At 39.4% G+C, this 12,856-nt stretch overlaps 1 protein-coding gene across 2 annotated transcripts in view; it reads right to left on the bottom strand.

The window, feature by feature from the left end:
* ADARB2 (adenosine deaminase, RNA specific B2 (inactive)) overlaps positions 1-12,856 on the bottom strand; it is a 325,694-nt gene that overhangs the window by 53,864 nt on the left and 258,974 nt on the right. For both annotated transcript variants that reach the window (XM_026069275.1, XM_026069276.1), the window contains one exon: positions 8,594-8,708. In XM_026069275.1, the coding sequence (XP_025925060.1) occupies positions 8,594-8,708 (115 nt within the window). The remainder of the gene's footprint in view (positions 1-8,593; positions 8,709-12,856) is intronic.

Consider the following 12,856-nt stretch of genomic DNA (forward strand, 5'->3'; position numbering starts at 1 on the left):
CCCTTCCCTTCCCTTCCCTTCCTCTCTGTGGGGTTTGGGAATCTGGAGGGGGAGAAGAGAGGGTCAACCCTGGCCACTCCATGCTTCATCCCCAAAACAAATCCATAAGGATTTTTTTGTCTAAATTAATAGTGACACAATCAATATTAGCTGGGGCTTCTTTCCTTTCCTGTGAATTTGAACACAATTTTTCTCCTCAGAAACAGAGCTGTGTAGAGCCTTATAGATAATTCCTATTTTAAAAACAGAACTGACTTGCAGTATCTCTGCCAGGCCCTGAGTTCCGCTATCTGTGTTTCTCTAATAAATGCTGGATCACTAATGCTTAAGCATTAAGTAAATTGACAATCTWACACTGCTTTATATGCTAGTGAGAGCCTTAATTGCAGTGAGAAAGGATGAAGCCCTGAATGGGGGTTTTGGCAGATAAGTGCAGGAGAAACTTATTCTTAAATACTTTTTTCTTAAGTGTACTTGCAGTTTTAAAATCTCCCTATGTTTTTCACTAGCTCCTGAAAGTAAAAGCAATGGTTGATGACAATTAACTTTTATTTGCCCAGGAAGCATCTCTTTTTTTTTTTTAGGATGAGATGCACTATATGCCTTGAGACTGGGACAGTTTCAAATTTGGCCTGTCATAGACCAGTATGAAAATCTGAATTTTACAGTTCCTTGCTTGACACACTTAAGGTCAGAAACACAAGTTTCTGTTTTTTATTTTCATGTTTTATGTTAATTATTCTACCCATCCTGGCGGCCAATGCAATCATGTGCAACACAAAACTGGGGCCTCACCACACCCAGATTTTGAGAGGTTTTAGTAACTATTTCAGTTGGAAATATTCTTTACACAACGAATACCAAAAGGTAAGTCTAGAGACTATAAATGTTTTGGGATAAAAGGCTTGGAGTCTGAGAAGAGCTAGTTGCTCTGAAATGGAAACCAGAACAATCAGTAGGGAAGAAGTGGGGAAGAAGTTTGCCACTGGAGCTGCCGAGAAGTCACCAGCAAGAAAGGCTGAAGATACCTACAGCAGTGGGGCTCTCCTCTGAGCTGAGGGGAAGCTCCTCAGGTCACTTGGGATCCACTGCTGCAGCCCTCTCCCAGTGGCAGGCACCCACTTTCCTGGCACCTTCACCTGGAGAGGAAGGCAGTGGTCCTCAGTCTTCCTCTGAATCACAGCTGCGGCGAGGGGAGAGGTAAAGGCTGTCACTTTTTTCACTATAACCTAGAGCACTTATGCAGTAGGTGGAAAAGGGGGTTCAATGCCCTCCTCAGACTGGGAGATTCTCCCATGGGAGAGCCTAAGCCTGCTGATACGAGAGGGGTGCTCTCCCCTTTTCTGCCAAATCTGGGCTACCAAACGGCAAAGACAACAGGGTTAGGTTAGTCAATAAAAGCAGGCAGACGTGGGACTGTGGGACATACTGGTTGGGGTTCTCACCTATAAAAGTGAAGCCCTAATGACCATGTCCCAGCCTGCATTTTCTGTCTCTGAGTCAGTGTACCTTGAATTGTTTCCTGTTTCTTGGCACTAATTTAAGAGAAGAGCGAGAGAATGGCCCAAAGTCACACTTGCTGCGGGGTGCTTGCAGTAGCACACCTAAGCCCATGTTTTAAAAGAAGCGGTGAATGTGGTGGAGCTACACTTTTAACTGYAAACCCTCAGACTACCATTTTCCTGGAATTTGGAAACCTGCTGTTGGGCTGCAGAGATCCCCATCAGCCCATTATAGGTCCATATTAAAATACTGAGTAATGGAATTGAAATTGTGGAACTAGGCTGCACTTACAGAGTTTGGAATTATTTAGAGTGAATCTGAAGATTATTGGCTTAATGTTTATAAACAGAGGAAAGCAGATTTTTGAGAAACAGACTGACATGTATGGTTTCTAACAAGATATCTATCTACATATTTAAAAATATTTCTGGAAAACCTGGTGGTGACATGTCAACTTTGGCACATGTAAGGAGTTGGTAACATTTCCAAGAATGCCAAATGACTTTGGGCTGCCTCCTTAAAAGCATTGTGCAACAGTGGCAGAGGAGAACTCATGATATTTTTGAAAGCACATCTGTGGTTTGGACACTCAATTTCCATTTCAGCAATCTAAGTCTTGTGAAAGCCCGAGTCTCACTGAGACACAGGCTCTTAAACATCCATCCAACTCTGTAAATGGGACTAAAGAGCGTAAGTCACTCATGTCTTTTGAAAATGTTCTTCTGTATATCACATCTTCCAAGGATCTGCCCTGGACACTGTTCTGTAAATTATTCACAGCTGTACTTTTTGGTTACTTGAATCCAACCTGGGATAGTGCAGATGATTGATACTCTATATAGGGCCTGAATTTACTACTATATTTTACTAGTCTCCAACTTCCCCACTTAAGCTAAAGAGCAGAAATCAATTGGCCATCAATATTCTTGATTGTACTTGGATGTCAGGCTTTATGAATCTTAATATGACTGTAAAGATCCATGGAGACGTATTGTCAACTTTATTTTTTTTCTGTTATTCCACTTAGCAATTATTAAGATCCATTCCATGAGATACAGATGATAATTTCCCACCTTTTATCACAGCATGAAATTGCTATTTAGGGCCCTTTTGTCCAGTTCATCTTTATTTCATACAAGATAAGTGAAAAGACCTCCTAGTTTGCTTTTAACATCAAAATGATTGTCAGTCTAAAAAAAAAAAAAGATAGGAGAAGAGAGAAAATTGAAGTGAGAAATCAACTTATAACCTTTTTCTATGAATGCCATGCTCCTGTGAAAAGGACGGAACTTTCTTAATGCTTCATTTCTAACAGAAAGCATGACAAAAAGTTCTTATCGGTATTTAAACTGCTAAGATTTGTCAAATACAAATGGGGAAATAGTGTTAAATAGCAGTCTCACTTTGTCCGTAGTAATTATGAGAGGTGTTTTTTTGGAAAAAGGACCTTAGCAATAATAGATTATCTCTGGACTGAATGACAGTCATTCTTTACCACATCCAGTGATTTTAGGTAGCGTACAAATGTGTGCACATATCTGCTCAGAGCTGGTGAAGGCAAACTTTGCCAGTGGTGTAAACAAGCAGTCTGAACGCAGCCTGGCTTTCTCGGCTGCCAAATCTGAGGCACTTAGTGTGCAGTGCGCACAACCAACTCCTGCTCCACGCCTCCCTGGCCCGCGTGCGGGGCCGCGCTGTGCCGCAGAGCCTGCCCGCGCAGCACCTCCTCGCCCTCCCGCACCCACGAGCTGGCACTTGGTGCGCTGGGGATGGAGGTACGGCGGAGCGCTGGGGTTTCGCMTTTGTTGGTCCCTGTTGGAAAATATTAGCTCACTTGCCCTTTGTTTTTACCAACTGTATCAACTGGCCTAATAATAACAACAACAACAATAATAACAACAATGATAATAATAATAATAATAAAGTATTTCTCCCTACAAACTTCTCTAGCAAAATGGTAAAGCAGACCAGTGGGTCAAAATAAGATGCCCAAATTGCATCAGAGAGGCAGAGTCACATAGGAAGGAGAGGAACTGGTAGGTTACCTTCATCTGTAACACCAAGAAAGGTTATGTCTAAGGTCATAACATTATTGCCACACACCCTGAAATTAATTATGTCCGCTGCGTAAGGCCAGCCATCAGTGCTTGCCTCTGCCTTTTCCCCCCTCTTTGTTGTCTAGTGCCTTTGTCTCTCCGGCCTGTAGGGTTGCCARCTTCAAAAATGGGTGTAGGAAGCCCCAGCACACTCTGTAAATTACCCTTTCAGTGGTACTGGGCTGCACACTGTCGTGAGGTAAACATACAAGTGGATTCAGGTGACTGAGGCTGACAAGCTCCTTTCTATAGCCTAACACTCAGCTCCTCTGTCCCCTCCTTTCAACACAATCTGCTTTGAAAGTAGACAATCACAGAAGAGTGAAATAATATTCCCAAAGCATAAAATCCATTCACAGAACTAGTCTGATTCCTAAACCTAACGCTATGCATCCAAGGGTCGTACATGATCTCTGTAAACAAAAAACCTCACAAGATAAAATTGCAAGTGCTGCATAATGAGAAAAAATGTCTGTACAATTTTCAAAATATGACAGTACACACCCTCAGCTAAGTGAAGGGTTCTTCCTTTAGGATCTTCCCAGACACCAGTAAGACCAGTGAGGGGGTTGTAAATGATTCACAGCTGCTCTAACGGTTTTGCTACTCGAATCCAATGTGGGACAGTGCAGATTGGTAAGGGCATAAGCTGAAACAAGAGAGACTGGATAGAAGGAGAAACTTTTTCATGATGAGGATAGTCAGGTAGTGGAATAGGTCATTCAGAGGGGCTGYGCAGTCTCCATCCTTGGAGGTTTTAAAGCCCCAACTGGAGAAAGTCCTGAGCAAATTGGTCCGACCTTGTTTCTGACTCCGCTTTGATCAGGGGATTGGACTGGAGACCTCCTGAGTTCTCTCCCAATTTGAATGATCCTGTGATCCTAAGGCTATAGAATGAGACAGCTAAAAATAAAGAATTTGGGGAATTTCTGAGATTTTTTTGTAAGATTTGTGTGCTTGGTAGCAACCAGATAATATGAATGAGACAAAAAGCCACATTTGAGAGTCTAGTCTGAGGCACAGTATTCTTCTTCTCTTTGTTGACTCTTGCAGCCAAAACATGTTTCAGAGAAACCCTCATTAACATCAGGAACAAAATATAAGTTTACATTCTTTTGTTTTAAGATTGTGTTTCAAAATTCTGTTTCCAATTTTGGAATCCAGACCTTACCACTTGTTTGAATAAAATGGCTCTTTTGATTCTCAAAACAGTGTAGTGCTTCTTGTGAACTCAGAGGACAAAAAAATTAGGGCTAGTTTTTGGTCCCTTTTAACTGCAACCAGCACAGATTTGGAAATCTGGAGAGTTGGATGGTGTTTACCTGGAGGGTGTTTACTTGCATACTACAAGAGTYAGTTTCTATTCTATTCTACAACATGATGTGAATGAGTTTCAGATAATTTCACAGCTCTGAATATACATCACATATGCATGAATATGTTCTGAGCTGATGGTTCATGTTTGACACAATGTCATCTGGACTGCCTGTCTTGTCCACAGATGAACTGATGGTCTTAATTTACCTGGTGTGAGCCCACAATATCTTCAGAGAGGTCAGTAGAGCTACTGACGACAGTCAGTGTGCAATAAAACTTAGGTCCTCATATTAATAATATGCTGCAATAACAAATATACTTATTGTTCCTCTTGAAGATATTTTGTGGGGAAATGGCTTGCTGTAGATATAAGATTTGAATGTACTGTCTTATTCTTTTAATGTTTTTTCTTAGAGCCGATCAAATAATTTTTGATAGAACAATCTTCTGTAGAAATGTTTTGACAAAACTAGAATGTGTTATAGGATTGGCAAATTTCAAATATATTATAACTGGAGAACTGTTAAATAATTTACCTCAACCTTTCCATCTTGTAGTTTTGAAACTTTTAGTTCAGGATATGTTATGTTGGTTTTTGAATTATTATCATGTTTCAGTTATTATATTACACCACATAACATCACATAAATTAATATCCCATGTGATATTTTTATCTTACCTAAGTGGAATTTTTCAAAGGTTATCTTGATGTCTCCTAATCAAATGTTTTGAAAATGTACTTCCACAAAAACACACTGAGATTTTAACTTTTCATTTTTTATCCTAATTCAGAGCAAAACATATCTAAATACATTGGACTGTACCTTTTTCCTGACCAGCAATTTATTGCTGTGGAACATTCACAATCAGTCAATAACATCATTTTCTGCATTTTTTTTCTTTCTCCTACTTTGGAATTTGCCCTGGGTGCTAAAGCATAAGTCAATTACCATGCCCAGATGTAACTCTCTTTGATTTCCCTGGGAAACTGAAATGGCAGAAAAAATGTCAGAGTTCAGGGAAAGAAAACCAATATAGCACACTTTTGTTTTGTCTGTAGAGATTTTGTATTATCTCAACAGCAGTTATCACAGAATCACATTGTGCTTTCTACCAGCTTTGTCTGAAAACTGTACAAGCAGAGATAATTCTGTTGCTAGATGGGATGACATTAAATTGAAATGAAGGTAAAAACAAATTAATTTTTGTCTGTAATAGTTGTGTATGGTACCAAATGTGACAAGACATTACCAGATTTGTTTTTATTGATGTCATTAGTAGGTTGTTTGCATAGATTAAGTATTTTTTGCCTAATTCTATGTTAATAACATAAGAACTCTGTCCTTATTCAAGTGTTTGATGTAGGAAGAACCTGTCTATGCTATCTTTGAACAATATGTGTCAAGATCCTTGCTACCTCTGGGAAGGATGGTGGGGAACAGACCACAAATCTACAACTTTAGCATAGAAAATAGTGACACAAAAAGGCAAATGATTCTTGTCGTGGTTGGTAGATTTTCTCATATTGGAAGGAACCCAAATCTTCCCAGAAAATGTACCAAGATAAGGCTGTTTCTAGGTTTGTATCTTCTCTGAAGCACATTATGTCTATGATTTTCTCTTTCAGGCTCCATAAAACCAGTAAGATGTTGACAAATTGGATAGCTGACAGATTGGGGGAATCCATAAAAGGGAACTCGGACCAAAATGGAAGCCTTGGGGGAAATAATTTATGAACATAAAGAAATTTATACTTTGTCTTAATGCTGACTAAGAAGAAATATGAAATGCAAATGAACAACATCCCAATAAAGGCATGTGGCTATCATGAAAAAAGCCAGCAGGAGGGCTCTTTCCCCAAAGAAGAGGCACAGACAGCCCTAGCTGTCTAGCGGGCTAGCAGGGGTCTGGATGTGTTCCTATCTCCACTATCGCTGCATGGGCTCAGTAGCCACAATTTTGGAAGTTATGACTCCATCACAGAGTCTTCCCATATGGTGTGGGGTTCAGCATGGTCCTCCATATGTCTGTTTCRTTGGTCATATAGCAATGAGACTGTATTGGCTCTAATATGTTTTTTTAAGCAGATCCAGGCCTGGGCCTAAAGGATGAAAAAACTATACCTTGGCAGAATTATAAATGGGTTGGAATTCTGATAGGCAAAATGCATGCTGAATGGAAGAAATCTGAAGAGGGAGACTGAAGTAGGTACAATCTCCCCTCAAAACATCGTTAAAGCAACAATTCTTGACACCTGTAACTAGACTTCCTCCAAAAGACATATTTAAACGTTTTTCCTTGTTGTCCTCATGCTTGGAAAGAGCTTCTTTAGGTAAATTAATACACTGTTCTTAAATTTGTTGAGTGCTACAGTCAAGAAATCTGACTGTGACAAGGCAATTGGCATGTCAAGTCTAGTGTGCATTTKGCACATCTCGCGGTTACTCTCACTGTTCCTTATATTCTTATGTCTTTATACTGAACGTGTCTCCTGTGGTCTTTAGGACTCATATTATGTTCTGTGTTTGTACAGCACTGTGTTTGTGCAGCATGTAAAAAATGAAAGTCTTATCCATTATTCAAGGTCCCAAAGTAATACAAAAAATAACTAACCAAAGTAGACCAACCAAAATAATAAGTTTATCCAGGGAACAGTTACATTTCAAATAAGCTGGAAAAGACTTTTATGTCAACTTCTCTACTTCTAATTTCTGGAGCTGATTGCTCGCTTTTTTCACATCAAAAAGGAGGAGGCAAAGACTACAGAAAATTAAGTTTCCCTGTGTAGAATTCTTAGCTGTATTTAGGTTCTGTGGTTTGAAAAGACCCAATAGATAATCCTGTCTTCATCCTGCTGCCTTGCAATAGTCACAAGTGTCCAGATTGAATCTAGCTAATGTAACTGTTGAAAGGAATCAGTAAGACAATCCTGGATGAATTATACATGTCTTTCCCCTCTGAGCTTATCCCCTCATTTCTGAACTCAATCCTCTGCTCCACACATTTGAGTGAGAATGAAGTTTATGGCAGCATYTCTACTGCTGACATTCTCATAAATACTGTGAGGTGCCTGAACTGAGGTATGAGGCCATTTATGCAACATTTTCATCAACAAGCTAAGAGTTCTGCATGGTGTGCATCCTTTATTTAAGTTTTAACAGGACAGAATATCAAATTTTGTCTCTGCTGGTAGGTATTTTCACATGGTTAGATCAGAGCAGAATTAAAASTATACATTCTCTAGGTTTCTTTTGACTGGCAAGGAAATGAGCTGAGATTTGCTTTTACTGTCAGGCTAAAACAAGGTTTACTGTGGCCTTGTACAACCATAACTCAGTGTTTTCAGATCTAAAAATAACAATAAATAAAACAACTTTTTATTGATAACTAACCCCCTCATCTGTTAGGAAATACAAAACAGACAAGTCTGCATTTTGTCCTGTAAAGAAAGGARTGTAGGAAGCACATATTTATGAATAAATTTTTTACTTCAGCTGCCAATATTTTGTGTGTGAACTTAACTTGATGTGTAAATATTTAGTGATTCCTTTTTCTGCATTACTATCTATTTTTCTGTGTGGGAGTAAAGGGATCCTTCAACAGTGTGGACCAGGTAAATAATGTATTACTTTTAGTCATGAAAAATGCTAGAGGAAAATAAATAGAGGATATCTTACCTTTGGTCATCACAATTCCTGCAAGAGTTTTGTGGCGTGCATGCATGGAAGTAAAATTGTCTGTCAACTCCTGGAACTTCTGTGTAACCATTTGGTATATGGAGTCGGCAAAATCCTGAAAGACACAGTCAGAAAGAATTCTTTCACTGTCTTTGATTGAGGTGCCTGGGCGTTTCTGCAGATTAGTCACCTGCTGTCAGCTTCTGAGTGGTCCCTTTTAGAATTAAACACCACCTACCTGAGCAAAAATAAAAGGAATATTTCTTTGTCGACTAACCACATCCACCTTAGAAATGCTTGGTGTTAGGTTCTAAGGCTAAAGTCTAGTGCATTAAAGCCAAGATTCATATTGAGTAGGGTTAGCAGTAAAGGGAGACGATTTCAATGTTGACTTTTCTTCAGTCTCACAGTTACTGGTCCAGAACCAGTTCACAGAAAATTTGTTGATTCTCARAGTATTTTATTATAGCCAGCTGAAGATGTGTACCAGTGTCCTACCAAACCATTTAACAATAGGAGACATGGGCTAAGCATCACCAGATTCAAGGGTTACTCTTTTTAAAGATTTTTGTTGTTAATGAATATTAAGGAGTGAAAATTTCCACTAAGCTATTGAAGCCTGAGAGCTTAGCTGAGGCCTGGGTTACAGGGAGGGTGTCAAAGAAATACCAATTTCTGCAATCATGGTGAGTTTTTAATGACTCACTGCTACTGAAGGAAAATGATCAGCTCAGGAATAGTGGTTATGTTTAATGTTGTCAGAAGCATACCATGACCTGTGTTATTTCCACCTTGACAGCCGCTGGAAAGATGGGAACCTTTGCTTGCACCAGGGATGGTGCTTGCAGAATTACACTGGTGTCCAGTAGCGCTGCATGGACTGGTATGTCAGGTCTCCTCCTGAGCTCAGGTGAGCACAACAGCTATCTTGAAAGCTCAAAATTTCCTGAAGATTGGGCTCTAAAGACTGTGTGGTCTGAATCTTCAGGTCGGAGTGAGCCTAGAGAGTTAAGCTGGCAGTCAGACTGTTAGGAAGCTGGGTACCAAAGTAAGCAAGCTAAATAGTCTAAAGAATAAATGCTGCAGACTGCTTATGGATGAATATGAACCTCAGCCAGCTCTGGGGCTCCTCAGAACACTGCTACTTGGATGGTTTCCCTTAAAGAACATTTAGTATTTTTCTATTTACTTAAGCTCTGCACTTTGGTTTGCACAGAACCATTCAAGCATACATTAGAGATAAGTCAGGGGAATGCTGTTTGTGAACATGAGTTATTCTTAATGTGTTTTGCAAATCTGAGCATACATAATTAAGATCCAAAAGATTTTTTTTTGTTTGCGCTATCTGATTATTTATGTGAAACCAAACTGTACCTACAAATCCTTCTGGAAGCAGTTCCTGAGGGCTAGTGCTTACTTTCGGACCCTGGATTGAGACCTCTTTGGCATCCTGTAATCTGGTTAGCCTCAAGCAAATGTGCCCTCATTGGGAAGAGTGCCTTGACTAAGCAACGCTTCCCTTTTCCTCTACTGGTGTTGGGCTAAACTCACCTCCGGGGAAGTCCCTGTAAAACAGGYCCTCTTGAATTCACATGGTTTCTCTGCGTGGGTTCACCGTACACATGGGTGAGGAGCTGRATTTGATATTCACCTTGCCTCACCCTGAAAGAGCCACGGCCATGCAGAAGTAAGGCAATGTATTTAGAAAGATCAAATCCTTTCTTTTTTTTTCCTTTTTTTTCCCCAGAACTGTTAATGGGGATGCAAAAATATCAGTGAAAACATAGTATTTTAAATTGGGAAAACACACAGCTGTTTTTCAGATGAAAGCAGATTCTATCCCGCAAATATTATCAGTAATACTACTATCATAGAGAGCCTCTGCAGACTGTACACCATATGTTTCTACAGTTTGCTACAGGAAGTGTGTTTAATTTTTAAGCATTATTATAGAAAATATAAAAGGCAAATTAAATAAAATATATCAATAATTAGGCAACCCCCTCTTCATAAAACCTTGGAATATTTTTCCATGGACAATCATTGCAAGTGATGGCAATTTGCTCAAATATATAGAGGATAGCGTTTTCTTGACATGATCATTTTTGTTTTTTTTGCTAAGTGCAGCTTTCCAAGGTGTTTGCTCTGGGAACCACCCATTTGCCTAAAAGAAGGAAGATGGTTTAAAATAACATGGAATAAAATTCGCTGGCTTGCTGCAAAAGAAGGAAAGAGGCATTTAAACTCATTCTGTGATGTGCACGTGAAGTTCTGCACCAGAATTAGATGAAAAGTGAGAAAAATTATCAAGAATGGTTTGACAGTTTCTAAATGGAATTTTACTTTGACTGCATTTATACCTCTTCTAATCTAATTGTGCACAACAACTATGTGAGCAAGGTATTGTTCATACAGTGCTTCTGAAGGCTGAATTTTGGGTCAATTCTCATTTGTCAAGCATCAAGGCACTTTTGTGATATAAATGCAATTATAGCCATTTTACAGATGAATGAATGAAGGCACTAAAATGGTGAGGGACTGGTCCAAGGGAACAGCACAGAGCTGGGCACAGCCAGGTGTTCTGATTTCCTGATGCTCCAACTAAAACACTGGAATGCTGCCTGTCTTTCATAATATGAAAGTTTGGTTCTAAACTTGTTTTCCCTACTGAAGAATGACTTCATCCATAAAGGAAAACTAAAGTATATTTGCAGACTTGTATAACTGGGTCCCATATGGTGAACTGAAAATCTGATCAGCTTTATTTAGACTAGAAAGAAAGAAAAAAAGAGTATCTCAATAAAACTATCTGCACCATCATTTAAAAAAAAAAATCAAATCATAAATTTCATCTCCCACAGCATTACAGTCCAATCCATGCCTGCCTTTCTAGAGTACCCTCCAAATCTGCATCCCAGGGCATTTTGTGCTCATTAAGAGTTAATTAGCTTAGAGGCACATACAATTCCTAAAAGAATCATTTTAAAAATGCTAAATAGAACAAATAACTTTTAACTTTGGGTTTAGAAATCCCCACAGTCAGAGCTTTCTTTACTTCATTTGGCAGTAGGTTCCAAAGCCAGAGAGCAAAGAGACTCACTAAAGGCAAAATAATGACATGACTTCAGAAAACATTTAGGGTTGATAAGGAATTCAGCATTCACTGATCTCAAGGAGTGACCTGGGACATTAAAGAATAGCAAATCCATTAAATGTGAAGCCTCTAAGCTAAAATAAGTCAGGCGAATATTTTTGTCTGGAATTCATTGCCTAACAGGATGCCAATGAAATTAATAGAAAAAATGGAGTGAAATACATGAATATGTAGGATGCAGGATGCAGGTAAAACAACCAAAACCATAGCGTCCTATCTGAGAGGTCAATTAAGGGCTATCATGTTACCTTTGGATATTCCAAAGTACCATGTAAAGGAGGGAAAAGAATAGTCTATTTTTGCAGGAGGAGAAAAAAAAAAGGAGTAAAGACATGCAGGGCTCAGCCCAGAAAGGAGTTTGATACTCTCAGAACTGATGCATGTAGTGCAGCTTAACTGCGGAGTCCTGAATAATCAAGCCCTGAAAGTTGGCCTGGAGGCAGAGCTGGGCGTAGGGCTAGTTTCTGGATTTACATCTGCATGGTATGAGAAGTGTAGCATGCTGCCTTCCCCTCTACGACACACTGGAACAGCTACTTGACTTGATCCAGTCACATGCACTGAAATCAGTGGCAGCGTTTCTACCTGTTTAGAGACATTAGCCTAGCTTTGAATGTTTTAATAATATCAAAAGTGGTTGCAAATATATTAATGCATTTGGGGCAGATATGGTGGAGATTAAGATTTGGTACACCTATCCCTGCTCAATTTATAACCAGAGATTTCATTCCACAGGTTTTCTTGCTTTATGATTAACCAGTGGTCCTAGGCTACTAAGAGATACATATCCAGCTACTGTAGGTGATCATTCCTGGTAGTTGATGTAAGCCAGAAAGATCCAACTATCAGAGGTCATCATGAGCCTGGTTGAAGTCTTCATAAGGGTCTTTTGGGACACAGACTAGATCATGCTAGGTGCCATCAGAAATAACTTAAAAAATGTGCAGAAAAGGAACCACTTTTCTCAGACAAAATTTATATTTGGTGATGCCACAGTTCCTAGTGCCAGGTATAAGTGAAAATAAAACCCTCCATCTGGAGTAAATACAAGAGCCAAATACATCTTGGCAGCTTCTGAACAACTATCCGGCTAGCAGTAGAAAAAGGGA

Source organism: Apteryx rowi, unplaced genomic scaffold (genome assembly GCF_003343035.1).
Source record: "Apteryx rowi isolate R43461 unplaced genomic scaffold, aptRow1 scaffold_29, whole genome shotgun sequence".
Taxonomy (NCBI): domain Eukaryota; kingdom Metazoa; phylum Chordata; class Aves; order Apterygiformes; family Apterygidae; genus Apteryx; species Apteryx rowi.